Source organism: Bombus vancouverensis, chromosome 1 (genome assembly GCF_051014615.1).
Source record: "Bombus vancouverensis nearcticus chromosome 1, iyBomVanc1_principal, whole genome shotgun sequence".
Lineage (NCBI taxonomy): Eukaryota > Metazoa > Arthropoda > Insecta > Hymenoptera > Apidae > Bombus > Bombus vancouverensis.
The window spans coordinates 2511322-2537417 of record NC_134911.1 but is presented as its reverse complement, the minus strand read 5'-3'; the positions used below and the strand labels follow the sequence as shown (position 1 = coordinate 2537417).

The 26096-nt window shown below is 31.4% G+C and overlaps 1 protein-coding gene across 1 annotated transcript in view; it reads left to right on the top strand.

The window, feature by feature from the left end:
* The window catches only part of LOC117160564 (adenosine receptor A1), a 378459-nt gene extending 352972 nt beyond the window's left edge, over positions 1–25487 (top strand). The window contains exons 5-7 of the mRNA XM_033341395.2: positions 979–1238; positions 12858–13074; positions 24827–25487. Of these exons, the coding sequence (XP_033197286.2) occupies positions 986–1238; positions 12858–13074; positions 24827–25487 (1131 nt within the window). The 5' untranslated portion in view covers positions 979–985. The remainder of the gene's footprint in view (positions 1–978; positions 1239–12857; positions 13075–24826) is intronic.
* Positions 25488–26096: the final 609 nt, after the last annotated feature.

The window sequence follows — 26096 nt, the reverse complement described above, 5'->3', positions numbered from 1 at the left end:
CACATATATTTTGATTACATTAACATTTTATATAATGTTTAATAATCTTTAATCATTAATTATTGTAACTTCATATACTATTTTCGCCATTCTATATATTCTGTATACTAAGATCTAATTTTTGGTATAACAATATAAATATTATCTATTTACATTATATAGAAATTAAAGGAATAGTACAATTATTGTATTAGAGCTTCAATGTTATCATTCATATTATAACACATTATTAATCTCTACAAATGAAAATAAATTAATCTCTAATATTTAATATAAATAAATGTTTGCATCTTGTTTCTAACCATTGATCATCATCACCTATCATTGACCTTGCTATTGTAATTGAAATAATAATTTATTTGCGGATAACTTATTTGATATAAAATAAAGTTATTTTTCATAAGATATTCTTAAAATAAAAATACTACATTAATTCATAAATTGATTTATTTCTATTTCAATAAATAGGCCAGTAAAATGATTTTATTACATATTACACGATATTACACGATATACTTATGCAATAAACATTTAATGGCCGTTTTCCGATAAACTATTTACCAAAAAAAAAAATCACTACATACTCTGTTCACATATACGTGACAAGGGAGAAAATCAAATTTCCCTATGGCCGTAATTCCGTTAGCCCGTAAAAGAAAATAAAATACTTACCTTGTGATCTATTTGGAACATCTGTGCATCGCAGTATGGCGCTGTAGGATATTTGTCTATATATAGCTGTGATTTTATTGCCCAGCATCCTTTTGTGTTTATCACCTTTCTCCTTAATTAAAAAGTATGGGCCAATGTTTCAAACGATTTCAGTTTTATTGCTCGCACATTCATTCATGTTGTTTTCTCGTGCTGTTCCGTGGCCACGTACAAAGATACTTTACGTGTTTAAAAACAAAACTTTGTGTGCCTGGACAGTACAATATGCTGGTCTTTAATATTTTGTTAATGATCGTATTTTTTCAGTTTTAGAATGAACGCGACGACGATCTATACAGGTGCAACGAGCACTCTAGCTGGAATTATTGGCATCGAGTCGGAAATAAGAATGGATAAAGCGGAAAACTCCTTAGACAGTGACCTTGACATTTCTCCGGTCACTCTATCCTCCGCATGGTCCAGAGTGGCGAGACTTCTTTTGTTAGCATCAATGGCTGTCGGCGGCAGTGTCGGTAACGTTTTCATGATCTCTGCGGTGGTGGTAGAAGATCAACTTAAGAAACGAGGTACTGTCGCCATCTGTTTCTAATGCTTCGTAATTTTAAGATCAATTCATCTAAGGACTACCATCTTTCTTTTATTATGGCTAAATTAATTGATTTTTAGAGCCAATATAATGAATAAAATGCTAATGTGTTAAATATATAAAGTTGAAAAGAAAAAGAAGCTTCTCATTCCAATGCAATCGAAATGTTATAAATTATAATAAAACATATACATGGGAACACATAGAACAACACATACAGCGTTATCTTACAATTATAGCAATACGTGGACTAGATCTTGTGCGATTTACTTATGTATACAGGGTGGATGGTAACTGGTGGTACAAGTATGGTGGAAAGGGGGTGATTCTACGCGAAAAAAGAAGTCGACAATATAGAATAAAAATTTTTTTTTTAATTTTTTTTTTAATTTTTCCATCGAGACAATGATCTCGCGTACCGAGTTAAAATTCAAAGTCGATTTTCTCGAAAACAAAGCTTCAAACGAAAAATTTTTATTCTATATTTTCGACTTCTTTTTTCGCGTAGAATCACTTTCCGCTGGTACCACCAGTTACCAACCACCCTGTATATCGTAGTATCGTAAATATAATAATTAGTTAGTTAATAATAAATGGATTAAACAGAAAACAATGGTTATTTAACATGAACTAATCGTAACAACGTATTATAATTAATTAACAACTCTCGTCAACACAGATTCGACTCCCTCTCTGCAACGCTAACAACACTATCTCGACAACGCAATCCGCACTCTCTGGCTTCTCAGCTCATACTGCAGTTAATTTGTTTACGTCTCTTAGCCACCCTTTGTCTTTTGTCTTATATCTTTTGTTTAAGCCCCATCATGCACACGCTCAACAACCGCTTGTTTACAATTCGCACGACACCCCCCTAGGCCCCTCGTCCACGGTACTACAATATTATAACTATTTAATTAACTTCTAATAATCAGTAATTAAATGTGAGAATAAAATAATAATTAACAACTGTATATAACGATTCTTACATTTTAATACTACGAAACTAGGACTATTTCTATCTCTGTGGTATAAAAATTATATTGTTCGCGATATATTGGTTAAATAACTTTCTTCGCCGCTTGATATTATAATTTGAGGAACACCATAAACACATTGCTTATGTTAGCTCCAATGAATAACGTATCACAAGTAATAAGAGCAAATATAGTTAATAATTGCATTTGTTGAAAATTGTGGATCTTTGAAGCCGAAATAATGTTATAGGAACACTAAATTTATACTGAGGATTAATATTAAGATAATAATATATTTATTTCATGGACGATTCCTTATATATTCATCGATACACACTGGCACGCGTCTCAGCACTTTCTTCCATACCCGACTGTTAACCGACTGAACAGTTTACATTCCTTTGTTTTCGAGACGCTGCGCACACACACACTTCCACACACTGATATTCACATACAAGTATCTCTACTATGCATTTAACCCAGTCCAGCACAGAAAATTATACATATCTCAACAGCATTGTTTAATAATAACAATGTGTGATATGTATTTGAGATTGTCAGAATATGAAAAATAATAATTCGCAAGTATTGCAGTGCTTACTAAATTACTAATATTAGAATACATTAATTGTTTCAATATTTGAAGAATTTATTTTATGAGAAATCATTAAATAATGTAAAGAGTGCAAAAATACGTATATAATCGGAATATTTTTATAAAATAGCAAAAGCTCTTGAATGAATTCTCTGAATTCTCAATTGAATGATAAACGTTGCAAATTTGGAATTTTAGAATTTGTGGAAGATCTATCTCTGATAAACAGAAGTTACAGCAACTTAATATTTCCCTCTGATCATGTTAGTTGATTATTAGAAACAAGTATCGTATCGCACAGAGAAGATGAAAGAAGACCATAGAGAAGTCCATGACACAATTCGGAAAGTTTCCTTATCCAAATTACAACTTTTCACGAGAGTTTCAATAATTTCTTTCCTTTATAACTACTAGCCTATGTTTAACTTCTGTTCTTACCTTCTTCCTCATCCTTTCGCAAACTCTTAACGAGAAACACTTTCTCGAAAGATTTTCACCGGCACTTCGATACCCGTGTATACTGATACGAACGTAAATGATTCGAAGTTTCGTGCAGCCAGAGCGATTCAGCAGGAAAATTTTGTTCCGTTTCTGCTGCACTTTTATCGTGGCAATAAACTTCTTCTCTCCAGCCCGTTTCATTAATGTCCAGTACCCATTGGGAACCGTAATTATCGGCCTGTTCCTAACTAAAAAAAATCTTCCGATCGTCTATAACAATTTGGTGACACCGCTGCGATAATAGCAATTACAAGGTGCTTCACGCAACTAAGTGTGAGTAAGCATTATACATAATATCTTTAAACTGGTTAAAGATGGAACAAAAGTTTAGAACAAAAAATTAATGTTATGTATTAATACGTTTCTGCTTTACTTTTAAGTATTTTTTATTATTGATTTGGTTGCAAAATGTAACTGTACTTCTTTTTATTAATGAAACTGTATTTACAACCTTTCTTGTATAAATTTATTTTCTCGATCATCCTATACGATGTAACAGTATTAAATTGAGTGATTTAACACTAAATAATTTATGAGATATTTATTATTAAAAGAAAAATTTAAGTACTCAAAAAATCGTGCACAAAATATTGTACAGTTATATTCAAAAAAAGACTATGAAGTTGTTCTTTGTAATTTTATTAATACATACAAATATATACAAATAATACCGTACGAAGTATTAATAAAGCATAATTTTCGTTCGTAATAAAATATAATTTCGCTCTAAAGTAAAGTGCAATTGCATCTTGTAATCGTATTAACGCTTTCATTACGGATTCGATTTTCATTACCTACAGTGCTATATATTCACAAATAATTTTCATGCACCTACTTTTATATTATAAAGCTTTACATATGTATTTTATACGAACTGTTATGAAATATTTTTTTACAATTTCGTGCTTTTTTATGTCTTACATTCGAATCAGTATCATGCACATAACGAAAAATGTGATATATAAACCCTAACAAAAAAAATGAATGTGCGTGTTAATGTGCACAAATTCATCAAAGTAGTGAAGGACATATAATACAATTTTTTTACCAACACTAATTTTTATTTTGTTAATTATTTTTGTATTTAAAATGTTTAAAAGATGTAGCTGTATCTTGCTGCGTGAAACACCCTCTATATCGTGATGCGTAGTAACGAGAAAAAGTCGGACTTTTCCCCTGAAAATTCTACTTTATGTCGACTTCTTTTCGTATCCAATCTCGTATGCGTTCACGCGACGATATTTGAATTGATCTATATCTTTCGTAAACGTAATTTGCTGAACAGACTCATTTGCCCTAATTGAAAATAATGGTCTTCATAAAAACAGCATCGACAAGCTGTTAAACGTGATATAGTAAAATAATATTTTAATGTTAAAAATAACAGTATCACCGATCAAAGATTACTCGAGGTACAATTTTTTCGAATACGTATTTATTAAAGTACTAAAGAATTTCTTGAACGATGTAAATAATTTATTATTAAATTAGTCAGTTATTCTGTGGCGAAGATTATGTAATTGATATCCAAACGAAATTTTTAATTTTCCCTTATTTCATCTTTGCTTTCTTTTGAATTATGAATACTCATATTTAATAATATAAAAGCATATATTAAGTGAAAAATTTTATTTCACATTTTTGGCTTATTTTCGCATGTAAAATAACATCATGCAGATGTTTATTCATACCTAGTCAGTGTTTAGCCAAATCTAAGTATACTCGATAAATTTTCAAACTTGATTTTCTCAGAAACGAATGAAAAAATTGTATTCTATATTTTCCACTTATTTTTTCACGTAAAATCATGCTTTATCGGGTTGTACTACCACTTACGGGACACTATATATAAATGTAATAAATAATATTAATTTAACATAAGTTTATGGTAAATGAAACGTTAAAAAAGAACTAATTATTTAATAGTAGTAATATATTTTATTGTTTGCATATTTCTAAACTACAACAAAACTTATACTTGTTATCTACTTAAGTTACTTAATTTACTTAGCTTATTTATTAAAGTTACGTAATTTTAAACGTCACACTAATATATAGAATATATAGTGTTTCATATAGAAGTAACTCTATATAATGAGTATATATAAATTTAACGAAAAAAGATCTTTCTTACATATTTTGTCTCCAGGACCTCTTCTTCTTATTATTTCTGTTGTTGATAGACTTGTATATATAGATAGATTTCTTTGGTAAAATTCTCCCCTTTGTTCCTGTTACTTCGTCGTCGAACTACTTTTTCTATCTCCTTTAAATATTCCTTTAATATTTCACTATCTGTCTCTCGCCTTATCTTTTCTTCAAATACTACTGCTCTTCTGCCTGCTTCGACTCTAATTTTGTTTACGTCTATTTCATTCTTTACTATACAGGGTGGTTGGTAACTTTTTTTTTTTTTTATTAACGTGGAGGAAATCCGCTTCTGCGGAGGAAGGCCGCTTCTGGGGAAAAGCGGCGTGGTAGTGCCGGACTCCAATCGACTAAAACCTCCACGATGACCGTCCCGGCTGCGATCGAAAGGGGACCCGGGAGCCGGTGTGAGCGATACACCGGGCCCCAAGGGTGGTTGGTAACTGGTGGTACAAGCGAAAAGGGGGTGATTCTACGCGAGAAAAGAAGCCGAAAATATAGAATAAAAATTTTTTTTTTAATTTTTCCATCGAGACAACGATCTACAGTGAGATCCGTTATAACGAGACGCGATAAAGTGCACGCGTCCCGAGCGAAAATTTAAAGTCGATTTTCTCGAAAACAAAGCCTCAAACGAAAAATTTTTATTCTATATTTTCGACTTCTTTTTTCGCGTAGAATCACCCTCTTTCCGCTTGTACCACCAGTTACCAACCACCTTGTATATCTTGAGGTGTTCCAATCAAACCCTAATATCTATTTCAAATGCTTATCCTGACTAATACATATCAGCTCCAACCTACTTTGCCTTTTCCTGTCTCTACTCCATACAGCATACTTTTTACCAATGAGTCAAATAACGTAATCCTTCTTTTTAAGTCGCTCTTGTATTTTCTTTGCCCAATTTCCTAGACCCATTTCATCGCTATACTGACTTCTCTTCACCGCTTCTCGTATCTGTCGATCATCATCTGGATTTTGTTTCTTAGATTCTTTTTGAATTTAGATTTTGATCTTAGATTCTAGATACTTCAATTCTTTTACTGGCTCCAGCTCTCTCCCTTCCCACGACCATTTTTCTACTTTTCTCCTCCCTCTAGTTTCTCCAAGAACTATCATTTTGGACATCTTCGCATTTGGCACGTGGTTTCTCTTTTTCCATCCTCTTCCTTTCTCAAATCCTCCTCTAAATTTGCGATGTAAGTCGTGAACAAGACTGGACTTGACTGGACAAGAGACATGAGGCAGGGTCAGAATTAAACAAGGAGGCACAGAAAATTTCTGAATACTAACAGGTTTGAGACAGAGATGCGCAATAAGTCCGATTTCCTTTATTCTTTCTATCCGCTGGTTGTTTATCTTTTTCTTCCTCTTCATTTCACACAACTTTTTCCCATTTACTGTGTCGAAGGCTGCCTTTAGATCGAAGAAGAAGCCTTAGAACTTTTCTCCTTTCTCTGTATTTGTTTCCTATCGTGTGTCTTAATATACATGTACATGTATGTTATCCATCGTAATTCGTCTTCCTCTGAATCCCGTTTGTGTTTTCTTTCTCTCTATTTTCTTCTTTCCCTAGCCTTTCCTTCAGCACCATTGCGTAGGTCTTATATACTATATTCTGTATATTATCCTTTTACAGTTGCCTACTTTGTGTGTTATTTCTCCTTCTCTCCAGTCTTTCGGGAAGCCTTGTCCATTCTATACTTTTTTTTATTATTTCTTTTAGTTCTCTTCAAACTTCTCCTTTGTAATTATCCGTACTTTATTTTTTAACCCGCCTCTGCCTGCTGCTTCCCTCCTCTTTGATCTATCTGATGTTCTATTTCTCTGTCGTCCAATTCTTCTGTACACCCCTCGTTTGTCTTGATCGTTCCCTATTCGACTTCTAGTTTTTCTTCGTTTCCTTGTAACTAATTCTTGAAATGTTATTTCCACTCTTCCATCTTTATTCGGGCACCTACCCCTTATCTCTTCTTCTTTCCCCTATTAACATATGCCCATATTTCTACCTCTGTTCTACAACTCCTTACCTCTTCTATTTTTTCTTCTGTTTTTCATTCTTCTTTTTCTTTACATAATGTTTTATACTTCCTTCTCTCCTTATGATACTCTGTTATACTTGTTTCTTTCCTGACTTTCCTCAGACATATTTTCACTGCTTTTTCACTTTCCAGCATTCCGTATCCCATCACCTTATCCCTCCTTGTTCCACTTCGTGCTTTCTTATTTCGTTTATTCGTGTTGCTTTCCTCAATACCATTTTCAGTCCTTTTTAATCGTCTCTTAATTCGCTTTCTGACAACTTCAAGTTTTGTATCTCTTCCTTGTATCTTTTTATTCCTTCTTTTATCCAATCCTGTATTTATATTTTCTCCTGTACTTCTCTCTGATGTTCCTTATTTACTTCTGTATCTCCTCCACCCATAGTTGCTTCTGTCGGTAGATAATCTGATTTTATCCTGTTATTGTAAAGAAGGTGATTCTGTGCCAACCCTTCATATTCACCATCGCGCAATCTATCACTGTTTCCCATTCCTCGTCACCTCCACATTTCCATTTAACATAGTCCAACCCTTATCAACCCCGTGGAGTGAACTTAAACTAAGAATTAATGATTGAGAATATTTACCTATAAGATATAAACATCAATGAAATCGTAAAGTATTTTCTCTGGAGTCGTTACTGTTATCTTTAGTTGAAGATTTTTAATATTTATTTATTTAATATTATCTGTTTACTACATTAAGTTAAACATAAATTGCGCTGTATTTTGGAAGAAAGTCGAAAATTACTTAGCTATTTTGAAGAAGATCGCTATTTAAAATAGGTTGAAAGATTTGATAGATCGTTACATGAACTATATTATTTTTTATTTGATTGTCCTATTTTCTGTAGAAATTTTACTGTTACTCATAGCTATGTATTTGGGATTATTTGTTGTTACGTTAAAATGTTTTAAAAATTGTGCTATGCGACTAATGAAAGTAACGATTATTGTATTTTTTATTTATTGTATTATTATCGTATTATTTAATATTTCAATACGTATAATTAATACTTAATGATATTATTGTATTACTTAAACGATTATTTTCACCATATATACTTGATTCATATGTTTTTCTAATCGTACAGTAAAAATATTTATCTCTTTAATATATTTTGTGTCTTTAAACCATATACGTGTACAGTTTCGAAATATTTCATTATACAACATTTGAACTAATCATGCGTTTATAAATTAAATCTTCATGTGCTAGAATAGCATACTTAACGTAAGTACTTACACAGTTTGCGAATAACAACTTTGTTCGCAGCAACAAACAAGTCATTAACGCATGTACTACTAGTTTCATTATACAACATTTGAACTAATCATGCGTTTATAAATTAAATCTTCATGTGCTAGAATAGCATACTTAACGTAAGTACTTACACAGTTTGCGAATAACAAGTTTGTTCGCAACAACAAATAAGTCATTAACGCATGTACTACTAGTAATAGATATTGGATTAGTGAAGTTAATGAGAAATTAGTTTAGGAATATCAATCAGATTGTCTATAAGAGTACATAACTTCTAATTTGCGGAATGGATCTGCATAATTTACAACACATTTATCAACACACTCATGTTTTATGCTATAATGTATTAATCTGTGTACATGGATCGAGATCGTGCATGATAATTTTATTTTCTGCACTTTATTTTGTAAACTTCTTACATAAAAATATTTCATTGAATCACATGCCTATTATGATTTACGATAATAATGTTATTGTACAATTTTTTATTGTATATGTTGTTATTTCTATTTTTATCATACCTTTTGTGTTTATTTGAATCTTCCACTTGTACAGCTTCTTGGTGATCATTCACGGCATTTGAATTATGACGAGAATTAGCTTCTTCTAATAATTTTATCTTAAGCGCATCTGGAATAGGTAATTGGTCCCGCGATTCGATTGCACATCTAAAATTTTCGTATGTATTCGGGACGCTATATAATAATAGGATTGACAATAAATCATCAGCGATTGGAATATTCATTTCTTTTAATTTATCCACGTGGCTGAAAAAATTATTTAACCCTTAGAGTGCTATGGACGCATATACGCGTCTGGCGAAAGCTATCGGACTAAGGACACATAAATGCGTTTTCTGTAAGTGTCCGGCATGGATTAAGGACGCATATATGCGTTTGTCAATTTTTCCGAACACCTACGCAGAAGTAATACTATTACGTTTGTGTGAGATAAATATAAATGCATTCCTTACATATAATGCATATATTTTATATCAAAAATCTACTGCTTCGAAACAAAAATTTAGTGAATTTCATTTAGCGTTGATAAGAGACGTTTTACGAAAATATTTCCAACGTAGAAACATGTTAGGAGGAAGAAAGAGAAAGTCCGAGGATTTACCATTTCGTTTAATTGATAGGCATTTTCCGTCAAAATGCCCTAATCGTGCCGGCACGACACAATTATCAAGAAGAAAACGTGTTGTTTGTGGGAAAAATAAGAGAAGGAGCGACACGCGATACGAATGCAAAAAATGCGATGTCGGATTATGTATCGATAATTGTTTTGAAATTTTTCACACGCAACTGAATTATTAACTCGTGTTATATTTACTAAATTTAGTTTTCTAGTTTATTGTTTTCTAGTTTATTACCCAAATTCTAGTTTATTGTAAATTTCAATGTTTATAATAAATAATTAATACTAAAAAATAACGCTCTTGAATCATTTAATCTCGTGCAAAAGAATTACTATAACTTATTACGATTTGCGCTTTGAATAGTCAATCAACGGAGTTCAGTCTAGCGAAAAAGTACTCCGTCCACAGCGATGGTCAGCGCTGGCCGCGCGCCGTCCGTACGAAACGCATAAGCCGCGAGTATTCAGCACTCTAAGGGTTAAGTGATCGGACATATTTTCACTACCGGACATTTTCGTGAATTGCTTTAGGAGCGTAGCTTTTCTCGCGGGTCCTTTGGGTTCGTAAACCTCCTGTAATTTATTCCATACTTCATGTGAAGTTTTGCAATGCTTCACATGACATAGCTCACTCGAACTTATGGTAAGAATAATATCGGCTCTGGCTTTACCGTTCCTTTTATTCCATAAAGAGGCTTCATCCACTGCTTTAGGTTTAATTATTGAACCATTTGCATATTCCCACAAGTCATCTTTAATGAGTATTGCTTCCATTTGCAATTTGTTTAGTTTTTCAATACTTAAACTCGCCCCGCTCGACATTTTTTCTTTTTTTTTTTTTTGATAATTGTATTATTATGTAAACAATTATTGTATACTCGATAAAGCGTCCTTATGATATTCAACACTGAATCATCGATCACGCACCCCCTTTTTTTTGTTTTTAGGTTATCTTCTGCGCTCCTCAATATTATTACTATTAATAATATTTTCAATAAAAATAATAACTAATTATTGCACCTGGGCCCATAACCTGTTGTTATTTCTATTCTGATCCTACCTATGAGTATGGAAATAACAACAGTATATTAGATCGTTGTGTGCACATTAGATTTAAATATACTAATAGCAAGATTAATTATTATGTTTAAGTTAATAAGTGCTATTAATATCAAATTTAAATGTATTTTCGAAATTTTTGCAAATAACTAATTTTTATTTTTAATAATGTAATATCGAAAAATAAGGATAGAAATTTTTTTTCGATTACTTACAATTTATTAATATTAAACTGAATATACAGATATAAATTGGACAGAGAACGATATTTATTTAACGGAACTAAATGCAATACTCGTATCTATATCAAATAACTTTACAGTTATTTGATCACTCTCGTCACAACGAATCTAACACACACACTCTCTCTCTCTAACAACTCTATCAATTCTCACGACTCTACTCTTCGACGACTCGAAACCTCTAACGACTCTACTCTTCGACAACTCGAAAGCTCTAACGACTCTACTCTTCAACGACTCAATTAGCTCTGATCTTCGCCAATACAATCCTGCCCGGTCGTGCTCGCTCTTGCTCTCGTCCTCTCACACACACACACTTTTCGGCTCACATACTTTGGCCTCTCGATTCCTTGAAATATGAAACCGTACCTCTGTTTTGACACTGCTTATCTTTTCTTGCGTCGCTGTTACTAGGCGCTCTTGGATGTAAACAAACCACGAAAGACGACGTACACGGTGCTTTCTAATTTCAACCGATCTCTAATTCAAATCTATTCTACGATATCACAATAATGTAAAATAATTTTCGTTCAGTGTGGTATTGAATAATTGTTTATAAAAATGAAGCGAATGAAGTTATGCTTAACATATTCAATGTTGAGACATTATATGTATCATGCACACGTGTATGGAGGAGTAACAACGACTTCAGTAACAACGTCTATACGTCTGTCGACATTATTCTCTAAAAATATTTTTTAACAATCTAATATTTGTTTTCGACATCTTTGAAGTAAAATCAATTAAACAATTTTTTTTCAATATTCGTCACAGAGAGTAGGAATCGTAGGAACCTTCCCGCATTGAACGTGTTAATAACATAGATACATAATTAAAGATTCAAAAGGTAAATACCTAGTTCGATTTAATACCTGTGTACATATTTATATTTACTGCAATGTATGTAACTTACATTGTACAATTTTAATTTTGGTAAAATAATAAATTAATAAATAATAAATATAGATAGTAAATAAATGTCAAATTGTTTATAGAATTCAGCGTACTTCTTATTTTATCCATCCATTATAAAAACATGAATTAAACTTCCAATTTCCAAAGTCAATACATTGAAAAATCTCGCATTGCTTATGACACAAAAAATGTGTTAATCGAATAAAATATGAACGAATAGAATTTTATGTTATAAAATATCTCTAAATGAAAGTAAAGCAATCGAACACGTTTCATATGAATAACATATTCATGCAGAGCCACAAATTATTTAAAATTTCAAAATAGCAAGACCTTTCAAAAGTGCTCGCCTCAAATAAATTGTTGAAAATGAAAATAATAAAATTTAGATGAAAATAGATCAAAAGAAATTATCAACAACTCGCTTATGTCTGATTTAGTCAAACTTTTAATTCTTTCATCATATGATTATTATGTCCTATGTGAAATGTAAAAGTGTGATAATACTTATACTTTTAAAAATACATGCTATGTACTGTGAACGTGAATATTCAACAACATTCGATGTAATGTATTGCGCACAATAATAATTACTTTGGATTGCTTCATTGCTCCTTGAATGCATATCAATCATATGATACTCTCAGAATTCATCTAACAATTAACTAATACGGTAATCCATTTTAATTAACTCCAAACTATATTCTCTCGTTCCAGGAAATGCGTTTCTAGTGAACGTTGCATTGGCAGATCTATTAGTAACAGGCCTTGTAATACCGGTATCAGTGATTGTGATCCTGGCAGGACATGAAGAGTCATTAAGCACATGCCGATTTGAATGTACTCTCGAGGCACTTTGCTTTCTCGTGACAGTGTTGACGTTGGCCACTATAGCTGCAGAAAATTATACTCGTTTGTGTTTACCACCCGAAAGGTAAGGACTATAACTCATACTACACTTCACTACAATTCAACGTACAAACCATTGTTTTTGATCAATTTTAATTGTAACCCATTGACATATGATTTTCTCACGTTAACGTTTTCTCTGCTAAATGTTCCTGTGTAAACCATTTTTTCGCGATCAAAATTACCATTTATTGCTATTAATAATCCATGAAAAATCTTTTCCAACTGCTCAAAAAGCATTTAGCCCTGGAAACGTTAAATGCATTGAATTCTTGAACTGCTAAAATCCGAATTAGTAAGAAACAACCACGATGTCTCGAACTGTCTGGCAATGTGTACAATAAATATGTGTACAATGTATGCAATAAATGTACAGTAGCTAAAGTATGTATTCCAACACTTGTAGAAACCTTTTATAAATGTATGTGTTATAGAAAACATTTTGCTTCGTTAGCATTGATACGAAACTCGTGTATTATGATTATATTGCTAAACTTTAAAATCAATTTGAATTGTATATAGAAGCTACAAGATATTTAGTACAAATATATATTTCGCAGGGTATATTTAAACAGACAATTATGCATTATATTGATAAGCTTCGGTATTCAATGTGACCATTTTTTAATCATATTTTTGAGATGACTATTTATGCTGTACATTAACTTTTTACTAAATACATATTTACAGCGAATATCTTATAATGTCTATATACATTTTTCCATTGGTTTGACTTTTACCAATATAATCGTATCAGTAGCGTTTCATCAGTGCTAATGGAATTTATACAGGGTGGTTGGTAACTGGTGGTACAAACGGAAAGGGGATGATTCTACGCGAAAAAAGAAGTCGAAAATGTAGAATAAAAGTTTTTCGTTTGAGGCTTTGTTTTCGAGAAAATCCACTTTGAATTTCAGCTCGGTACGCGTGCACTTTATCGCGTCTCGTTATAACGGATCTCACTGTAGATCGTTGTCTCGATGGAAAAATTAAAAAAAAAAAATTTTTATGAGATTCGTTATAACGAGACGCGATAAAGTGCACGCGTACCGAACGAAAATTCAAAGTCGATTTTCTCGAAAACAAAGCCTCAAACGAAAAATTTTTATTCCATATTTTCGACTTCTTTTTTCGCGTAGAATCACCCCCTTTCCGCTTGTACCACCAGTTACCAACCACCCTGTATAATACATACAACATAAATATACATCAAATCTTTCTGTGGCACGTGTCCAAAGGTTTTCACGAGACACTCTATATGCCAATGGGTTAATGATAATTATAATGATGCTGCAGCTGAAATGGAAATTGCGAATGTGCACATTTCAAGAGTGAAACGTTTATGCGAAGTTCAACAAAATAAAAATGTAACAGACAAGAAAGGGAAAAGGAACCATGCGCTAGCGATATTTATTGGATCTATTACATCAAAATATCACCGATTTTACAAACATTTAAATATTAACACTTAATTTCCGAATGAAATATCTGAATATTTTTAAACAAATTGTTTGTATATATTTTCCAGTCAAAAAAACCCCAGAAGTTCTATATGCGTAGAGATAAAAGTTAAAACCATTAAAATAATATTTAGTTGAATAATTCTTTGATTACATGCACATAATAAGAAATAAAGGAATGGAAGGTAACGGTATGGATGAAAAAGTAATTCTTTCTTTAATATAAATCAAGAACGATTTTCAATTTTTGCTTCTCTCTTTGCTTTCTTTCGTTTTAACGTTTACTTAATACATCCTGTTACGTAAATCCTAGATATTTTAGTTCACAAGAAAAGAGTATCTAAAGAGTAGTCATTGTAATGTTGAGAATCGAATAAATCCTTGATTTCTATGAACGGTTCTAATTAATGTAGAAAAACTAAAAGGCAACCCCTCTTAATGTAATCGCATTGTAATCCGATTACTCGTTAACCCGATTAGTTCGCGATCCAAGCACAATCAGTTTGGGACGTAACAAACGTCACTTGACGCAAATCAGGGACTTGCAATACTGATCAATGATATCGAAATAATTTTAATACGTAGAAATAAGTTTCACTATAATCTAGAATTTCGGGTTTAATCAATAGATAATTTATAAAATCCTATTATTAAATTCTTTGACATGATGATTTGAAAATCATTATCAATAGAAGATGTTCTAAGAACGTGGATGTTGCATTGCTGTCGTAAAAATCATGAAATATATTATTGATTCGTCGATATAACTTTACAGAGATATTTATTTTAATATTGTACGTTAGTTTCTTTAAAATTATCTTTCCTTTTTAATTCAAGTATAATCATGTTAATATTTTAAATTATTTCTGTTTCGATTAGTTTAGAACTTATTTCCTAGGGGAAGGGGGATTTTTATTTTTATGATAACCTCATTTTAGAATTTTACATTTATATAATTTAACCTAATTTTACATAGTTACAATTACAGAAGCATTTAAAGTAACAACATCTTTTATTTACAATGATTTTCAATAATCTCTAAATTTTATTTCTATTCTCACTTTAAAAATATCGTATATTCTCTAGTAATATTTTGTAAATTCTACGATACCAATTTAACGAATAATAAATTCCCTATACTCAAACTTTGATTATGGTAATTCGTGCAAATATAAATACATTTAGATGAGAAAAGATATAATAAAAGTTGCATGACAGCGTTTCTTCCTTCTGTTGCACTTATTACTTATTAGAACAATTTTTTCACTTTTTTCGAACTTCTCTTGTATTATATTGCTGCCCTAATAGCTGCTGCTGCTAATAATTAGCTGCCCAAGATACAAACGCGGCTATTAGTGAGCAGCACGTAATTTATGACACGTCACTAGTGAGCACAAATAATTATTTAGAACGAAAGAATTTAGATCATAATGATATCCACGATTTCTTCATAATTTATGACAAATATCAAGCAGAAATTATGGAATAATAGATATGTCTTTATTGATAACCTAGTTAAGTGACTGGAATCTTTTCATCGAGATAAAAGAACTTATATAAACAAAATTTTACACGAATTGCACATTATATGAATTTGCAAATTAGACAGATTTCGAAAATATTTCCTTTTCGATAAAAAAGGAAAAACAAATTTGCCGTAATAAAATAAATTAGAATCAATTAGGAAATTCGTGTAAAAGGTGTAAACTAGTTAATAGTATTTCAAATAAATTAAATGATAAATGTAAATAATAGATTAACAATTAACAATATATCATTTAATAAATACATTTTTAATACATATATATAATAATAAATACCTTATTTTTCGTTTCTAGATAAATGTTTTTAAACGTTATCTATAAAATACTCTACTACTATTTAACAAATATGAATAATTATGCATCAAAGTACGTTTTTTCCATTTCCTCAGTTATATTAAAAGAAAAAATATATACTTTATAAGCATGTCACAACTTCTCTAGAATGTAATACAAATTCTTAATAGTTCTATTAACTATTAATTATAGTTCTAGCTTTTAAGCAATTTTTTCAATCAAACTATCGTTATCTTTTTCATTACAAAAAATATTTCACATTGTAATTTATTACAGTAATCTGGAATCACTAGGAATAGAAAATATGAACATAGATTCTATTTCCGATAAATTTAGAAAATTACAATTACTTAAATAATTATGGAATGTATTTCTGTATTTATGCAAAATAAACATTAAGCATAGAAAAGACTTTCAAAATTTCCGATTTCTAAAACATCGTAAGTTTGTAGGAGACTTCAAGTACGACGTACGTTCAATAGTACTTTGCATAACCCAAAAATCGTGGATACCATTACGACGTACGTCCTATATACTCTTTAAAGTCCAATCTTTACTCTTTTAAAGTTCGAAAGCAGTCACACAAAGCACACGAGGTATATGAAACGTTTGCAATTGAAAGGGACGAAAGATTGTTTAAAAAAGAGCTACTGTTCTTACAGTAAAGAGGAATGCAGCAATAGCAATTGTTCCTTTGCATTCGCTTTATCTTTTGCTTCGCTAAACACTAGCAGGGAGAGAATCGACCGTAATTTTGAGTACTATTGTTGCCAACAACAATGCGGCCACAAGGGATTAAAATGCTTTCCAAGTAAAGCTTATACCTGCACGTATAGCCATGCCGTGGATAGTTAGATCTACGAACGATCCAGTTGCATGCATTCGCTTAACGATCGAGAATAGATGCACGATCCTTTCAGACTTTCATATAAAAAAGTCATAGAAATTTATCGTTTCTACTTTCGAGTTTCCGAGAAAGTTTGGAATTTTTTCAAATTTATGCTCAAAACGGAATTGCGAGGATTCTCCGTTTGAATTCTCCGTTGCTTCGTTACACAGGCTACTCGTCCTAGAGAAGTACGATAATACTCGACTTGTTCATAGCTTACATATCGTATCTTCGTGAAAAAAAGAAAAAATTAGGTATAGCTGCCATTTTCAGTGAATACGAATTTTTTGAATAAAGCTCAACTGCGTATAGTTAGTTATTGTTATATAGGTCTCTATTTTAGGGAGCAGGAATCTTTTCCGGTATACGTTTACAAGAATCGATAACAGTATTTTCGAACTACCAGTAGCTACATGCAGCACGTAAATTCTGCTTGATCAGGTTTTATGAAGATCTGATTTTGAGAGATTTACGATATCTCTTTCGAGGCAGATAAATTATACTATCGTACGGAAGAACAATGTTTGAGAAGTTACTCGTGCAGCATGTTCAGCAATTCATTCTTTGTCTTGTCATCACTCATATTTAAAATTAATATCGTAATAGATCGCGTATTCGAAACGTGAGCAAAAAGACGACGATAAATTTTCCGTATCCTTCCATTCAGCCATTTCTGTACATTTATTTTTATGTATCATTTGATGATTGATATAGGTACTTTCATCCATTAAAGACCAACATTACGTTAATGGAATATTTTATATGTAAATTTTTCAATGAATTTATAGTATCGAATTCTATATTTTATTTTTATGTAATTGTTATAGTCATCAGACTTTATAGAACTCTTCTACCACTTGACCAATTCTTTTTCTACAAATTCATCAATTGTCGAATTATAAGAGTGATTAAAAAGGCCCTTTCGAACTGATAGAACAATTTCAAATTAATACAACAAATAATATTTAGGTAGCAAATGTATGCATGTGCTTAATATTACCTATATATTGTAAATAATGAAATATATTATTGCTATGTATTCTAATAAATAATTGAAATTTATAGCATATAGATTTCATAAAAATGTAATCAACACTAGTTTCTAATTACTAATTTATCATTAGTTTGAATATAAGTCAAATTTACATACATTATTCCAACAAATCGTCTAAGGTGTTTTGGTACATACAACTGGAAGGTATAGATCTTATAATTTTATAAAGTTTTGGAGAAATTAAACCCTTCGACCCTGTTCAAACATATATTCCAATGAATTTTTGTGACTCTCTGAATTTGTGTGAAAAAATAAATGCCATGTATGTGCTTTATTATATTCTTTATTATTTAATCTGATTATATACTACTATCTTTGGGTAATTGAGTAGTTGAGTATGCTACACCTTATGAGAATAAGCAACCTAGTAATGTGCTACATAGTTTTTATTTAAGTATATGTGGCTGCAGAACCACAATGATAGTAATCGCGTTTTTTAAAAACATAAAGTGAACAATCTTGTGAAATTTTGTATGGCATCCCTTCAATTTGTAGCACAATATAACTGTTTTGCTTGAAAAGTTTTTAGATTATTATGTTTCTATTCGTTTGATTGAGCATAGAATTGCCTATAGGTGTCTCATTAAGTATTTTCATTCTTATTCTTGAATATTTATATCACTATTTATATCAATATTTATCAGTATTTATGTCACTATAATACTAAAAAGGCTATTCTTCATAAATCATGAAAATTTTTTTTGTATTTTTAATTTGTGTAGTGAAATTCTATAAAATATCTGTTATTTCAATTTACGTTTTATATCTTGATAAAATATTAGATTGTTCAAAACGATTAATAGGGAAAGTTAAGAAAGATTTAACTAAAATTGGACTTTTTGCTACATATAATATCACGAGTCTTTGCTTGAAAAATTTTTCATGTTCGGTAATAAATTTCATTGCATAGCTTCTACAGCTTTTTACAGTACTTAATTTCTTGACTATGGCTGTGGAATAAGTTTTGTAACATCCAATAAGACTGTATTAGATTCAGTGAATGATATAGATGAACACTCCAGTTTTAATTCAACACTTCCAATTCAACATTGTATTATTAATAAATCAATGAATTTTCAATGTTCCTGTTCAATATTCAACTAAGAGCAAGTTCAGACATTTTAGTATTTGATAGAAATTAAAAAAAAAAAATGCTACACACTTTTCAAACAGCCCAATAATATATTGTAAATTACTTTACCCTCATTTTGTATCAATGATGTTTTTTGAAGCATTAGTTCTCCAATTCTACTAATTGCATATGAAATAATTTTACAAATTACAAACTATTTTATATTTTTAATTGACTTACGTTCATTCAGTTAATAAATACTTACGAATTAACGCTCTGAATAGCTTCTTTAAAGGCTAGGATTAAACCACAAAGCATAGGGACCGTAATCACTATTTTAGCCGGTTCGTTAACACGTCAATACAGAATTCAGTGAGCTTTTAGTGCAGACACCTTTGAATTGGGATCGTAAATACGCCATTGTTCTCTGGGCTGGTAATGCAGAATAGTAACGAGCAAAAATTTGCCTTTTTTTAGGAAATTAGATCGCACGATCATCTTCCAAATACATTCTGCGAATATAATTCATGATAAAAAAATATGACGATTAAATTACCTCATATCTGCAATATGTCAATAATAAAATACTGTAGTACAAATTGCTTATAAAAATTAGAAAAATTACATAAAAAGAAGGACAAGACTATATATACCCGTATAATATCCTTGTTTTATGAATAAACATTAATATATCAAATAGTCTTTTTAACTATGCTTTAAGGTAAAAGAAAATATGAAAATAATTGCAATGTATAGTCGTGTTTCACAAAAGTATGCGACAACTTACGAAAACGTTATCTGTATCATTTATATTGTACAAAAAATTCTATATACGACATACAGCACGAGAAGATTATCATCATTGGTAAATTTTGAAACAAATTCGACAATGTATCTAGAAGTTACAAGATATCTATTGCAAACATACACTTCACAAAAATCACAAAATTATTTAAACGGTCAATTATCCATTAGACTAATAGACGTCAATATTTAGTGCGAGCAACTTTAGTACAAATTATTATATGTTTAAAGCAACTATATATACTATATTCTAATTTTTAGTTATTATTAATCTATGTTCGCAGCAAAGAATTTCTAACTTCTATGTATATTTTCAGAGTGGTCCAAAATTTTATGAATATAGTTGTAATCATCGTATGTAAGTCAAATTTTATTGTTTAATGTCTTACGTATCCTCTTTCTTTCTCGATACACGTTTTGTGGCTTTGACAAATATATTTTTCATATACAGGGTGGTTGGTAACTGGTGGTACAAGCGGAAAGGGAGTGATTCTACGCGAAAAAAGAAATCGAAAATGTAGAATAAAAATTTTTCGTTTGAAGCTTTGTTTTCGAGAAAATCGACTTTGAATTTTCGCTCGGTACGCGTGCACTTTATCACGTCTCGTTTTGACGGATCTCACTGTAGATCGTTGTCTCGATGGAAGAATTAAAAAAAAAAATTTTATTCTATATTTTCGACTTCTTTTTTCGCGTAGAATCCGCTTGTACCACCAGTTATCAACCACCCTGTATATATAAGTATATAAAATACTCCTCTTTCGGAATGCTGTTGAGGACTACTCTTACGTGCTTGTATGTCAAATCGTTTCCCCTTCAAAATTTGGTTTTCCCTTAATTTTAATTTTGGAAGCAGAAAGTAGTCGACGGAAAAGAGTTCCGGAAAGTACGGAGAACGATGCATTACCAAGGCCAATCTTTTTGCCAAAAATGTCCTTAAAATGAGAGATTATTGACATTGTCCCATCCTTCACGTCAGTGTGCAAACATTTACGACCATTTTTAAAATACTTGTACTACTCAAATACTTTACTAGCATCAGCAAGCATTGTCTTACGCTTTTTTCATCATTTGAAATATTTCCGTGGAAGTTTTACCACATTTACGACGAAACTTAATTGAATCTCCTTGTTCCATTTCAAGAAGAGTGATAACTCAGAAAACTTTGTTTATCGTAAACAAGACATATAATCAAATGACTGTCTGGAAGTTAATGAAATTAACATAGAGCAGGAAGGTATATTATCATTAGGTATTATAATTATTATTATAATTCTATTTGACAATTGAAAATGGCACTACTAACATTTTAACTTTTTATTATAATAATTAATGAACGAGACAAACCTCTTCCGTCTCCCATCTTTTTAGTTGTATTCGTTATTCACTATACCGCTAATATTTAAAAGTTATATAAATATACCTGTTCAGAAAAATTTCCTATGACCTTCGTGAGTCATTGTAAATAAGGAAGTATTTAAAAAGTTATAAGAATCAATTCAGCATTCAAATAGCTATTTTAAAAATATAAAAATTTCAACGTTTATTGTTAGCATAAATCACCATAATTATTAAGATTCTGCACATTCTACACAGAATGAAAATCCATCTGTATTTGTAATACCTATTTCCAAAAAGAGTCACTTGTTCCGTTACACAAAAGACACTCTGTATAGACGAACAATTTGCACATGGAAATTAGTGGCAAAATGGCATGATATTTCATCATCGTCCATACAGCAATCGAAGCGACAAATGGATTCGGTCACAGTCAAGTTACGCCCGGATAGAAAGCTATTTCCACCAGTGCGATGCCTCGGATCTCTTTTGACACTTTGACTTTGATGTGGATCTGCTTTGCAGTTCCCTACCAATGTCACGATTGAGTTCCTAATTTCACATTCTATGGCACGTTCCCGTAGTTTAACAGCGTGAAATTCGTAGCTGACAGAGTTCCGGAGCCCCTATCTACTGCAATGTGTGAGAAGACTCAAAGCTCTTGCATTAGATAACGACTTTATCCTTAGTCGATCTGTGGAATACTTGAGATTCCAAACATATTTCGGTGCGTCTCAAATTCCACGATAATGCTCTGTGCATTCTTGTCTCAAATTTGCGTGTACCTAAGATCCATTAATTTTCATCGATACTTTTTTTTTTAATAACTATTTCTTCGATCAAGAAATAGTTGAACGTTTCATAAATACAAAACAGTATTAGACAGAGATTATGACTTTAAACGTGATTAAAATGACATGTTAACATATCCATGTGCACATATTAATATATCCATATTTTAATTTGTATAAATTTTAGTACATGAATACTGAAGTATATGTATAAGTACATTTACTGGAATAGTTTGCGATGCAAAATTAAGATTATGTTGGCAGCAGGTTGCTGCATGAGTTTCACCAGAGTACATTATTATTATTTGTTTTATTTACTTTCGTATCGAGCATGTTATATGAAACATTTCGATTTCATTAGCTCTATAACGAAACACGATTATTATGACTATGTTAATAAAAGAAATAAATCTGATAATACACATCATCGACCATAAGTGTTAAGACACTTATAAGAAATTAGGTAAACCTGAAAAATTCTTAGGAAAATACTAAGAGCTCTAAACATTATTATTTTATTTGAAATCTTACACTATAAAAGATGTATATGTATCCAATATTACAATAACCTCATCAGTTATATGTACACATACGATATAATTAAATTAAGCATTCTCATCCATATTCATCACGTCTTTCGATAACTGTTCCAATTAATTTTGGATATTTATATTATTAACTTTTTAATGCTGTAAATAATTCTGTAAATTGAATTTGGACTGTAGGCAGACTTCAAATATTAATCGGAATTTTTTATCAACTTATCACAGAAGTATTATAATGAAATTTAAATTAGGATATTATAAGACCGATGCTTTAACTCATTATTTTTGCAAGTTATAACGTTTGCAAGTTTTTACTTCAAACCTTTGTTTTTCTTTTAGATAGTTATCTGGTAGAACTTAAAAATTTTCCTTTCCTTTATCACCTAACAATAAATCGATTTATTGTGAATGGAATTAGATACTTCTAAACGGAAGTGTACGTAAAAGTTACAAAATATTTATTGCAAGCATCAACATTTCACAAAAGTCAACAAAGTATTTGAACAGATAATTATTAACTATATTAGTAAGATACATTAGTGAGGCCATCTTTAGTACTAAGTATATGTTTGGTAATTATTTGCACGAGAGCATACCTCATCGATTTTTATGATCTTGAAATATATCGTCATGATCATGATTTGGAATAACTCTTCTATTGAAAAAAACTTTAATTAAATTTAGTATACACTTCGTTCTGGCAGATAGCTGACCGCATTCTTACATGGCCAAACCTAAACCCAATTCATTGATGATGTCAATCATATTTAGTGTAAATAAGGTAAGATAAATTGTTGATATTTCTATGCTCAGAGGTAGGATCACAATAGTTATTATTTTATTGAATGGATAAATCTATCACACCGTTGTGAGCCAAAAAAACCTTCATTGCACGCGCTTACAAAAACTAGGGATAAAAACAAAAAAGCATCTTAAGCCTATCGATTAAATCTATCGATTGTAACTAGGATTATCTTCTAGTTACTATTTCTTATAACTAACGCATCTGCATATAGGTGGCGAGCACGAACTCACGTCATTTTCAATATAAATCAATAAGTTATAGGTTAGGTTAGACTAATATTCGTCCACCGGAAGGTTGACCTTGACAACATATTTCAAGGTTGTTAGAATCAGCCACGTATGCCTTCATATAAATAATTACCATATATTTAAAATCATTATTCGTGATATATATATATATCAATTTTTTATTAGTTGCTTATTTGTAATAAATATCCTGTAACTTCTATATATACTTTCAGATTTGTTTCAGATTTTATCAATATAAGTATGACAGCTGCGTAATGATATTTCAGAATGTTTGTATAACATACATAGTATATCCATAAAAAATTTCTGTGGTAAATGTTAAGATACTTTCGTAGGCCACTGTATGTGAATAATGCATTATATTTCTTTTATAAACATCTTCATATTTATCATTAAAAAAAATGCGCCGACTCTATTTTTCATTCTAAACTATTATATTCAATCTTTTCCATCTAAATTGTTTCGTAATGTTCGAGAAAGATGAAAATCTGTTACTATAAAAACGTTCCTGGTTAGAAGGAGGCTAATGAAAATACATTATTCTTATCTTTTGTAAGCCTTAGAAACGCGAACCATACACTTACATATATCGATAACAGTATCATATTCATCGTAAAACAGTTTCCTTATATAAACAAGGAGGACTACAGAATTTATGTAGCAATTTAATATACACGTTTATTTTGATGTTGTTGATATCAGTAACAGATTTTGTGAATTAAAACATGGATACGTTAATACAGAAGTGTACGTATATTAAAAATGATACAAATTGAACTATGGATACATCCACACATGTGTAGATAGGCTGCATTTAGATACATGTGAAATGGGAACCTCTATCGCTATCAGGATATTTATTCCAACCATTAAACTATTTTTTCAAAGAAAATTATTATCAAGACTTTTATTTCACACGCATGATACTTGCAGGTATGCCGTATTGACATCAAGCCGTGTAACAGCGACCATCATCAGCGTCTGGCTGATATCTGTAATGACGGTAGTTCTGCAATCATCGTTGGACGTAGGACCGGACTTCTGCCGTCGCCGATTCAGTGGGATAGCCATGGAACAAATAATCGGGGCTACGGTTTTAGTAGGTTTGCCAACTTTAATGACCACCTTCCTGTACGTAAAGCTGGTGATTCGAGTCCGACACGCTACCAGGGGTTCCTATAAGCCACCGGTCGCTTTCTCCTGGGACTACGAACTGACCAAGGCAAACATGTACAGCTGCGTGATGTTCGTGATATTCTGGCTACCGTTCGGTATCGTTGTCTGCGTTAACTCCTTCCGACCGATAAGCGCTCGTGTTCTTTACAATTTGGCCTGGTTTGCTCTCTCGAAATCCTGTTTCAACAATTTACTCTACTGTGTGGCAGACCGGCATTTTCGCAGCGCTTACGTCAAGCTTTTCCATTACTGCTGTTGCAAGACTACGGTGAGTTTCTCAAGGAGAACACGAGGGGATGGTGGCCGAAGTGCCAGCGATGTACGCCTCAGGGTTCACATTATCCATTCCTATGCTAGTCCGGGTACCTGTCGCCCACCTGCGGGTAGACCTAACGGACGTGACGTTTATGAGCTCTAAATTTCAACATCGCGCATCATGATCGGAATATTTGGAACAACCTGTGTCCTCGTCGATACAATTGATCGCCGTCCAATAGAAAACATTTTTCGATTTCTGCTTCTGATCGAGATGCTTCCAATTACTGCGATGGTTTAAGTTGCCCTTTGGTTGTACTGTTGAGAATTAGTACGTCGAACGCGTGTACTTTATTTATGTAATTTATTCGTGTTGATTGTTTTAATGCGCTTTGATACAAATTGTTAAGTGAGGAGGACTGTTTTACGAATTTTGAATTGGTACAGTAGAACCTTTGTTATTTAAATTTAAAAGACAAGAAGACGAATTCTTCTCTGTTCGGAGAAGAAAATGTTCACATGTACGTGTTATACTATAAAAGAATAATAACAATAAAGATTGAACGTGTAAATATATGTTCAATATATGGCATTTTTGGCTGGAAAATTGATGAATTTGGTATAATCTGGTACTTTTGACGATTAATCTATACATTTCTCATGAATATTTTTTATGTTATACATTTTATGGGATTATATCAACCTTATTGCAGATTAAAGGATAGGAAAACGTCCACTTAATATCTTTGGCAACTAATTTATATAAAGTTTT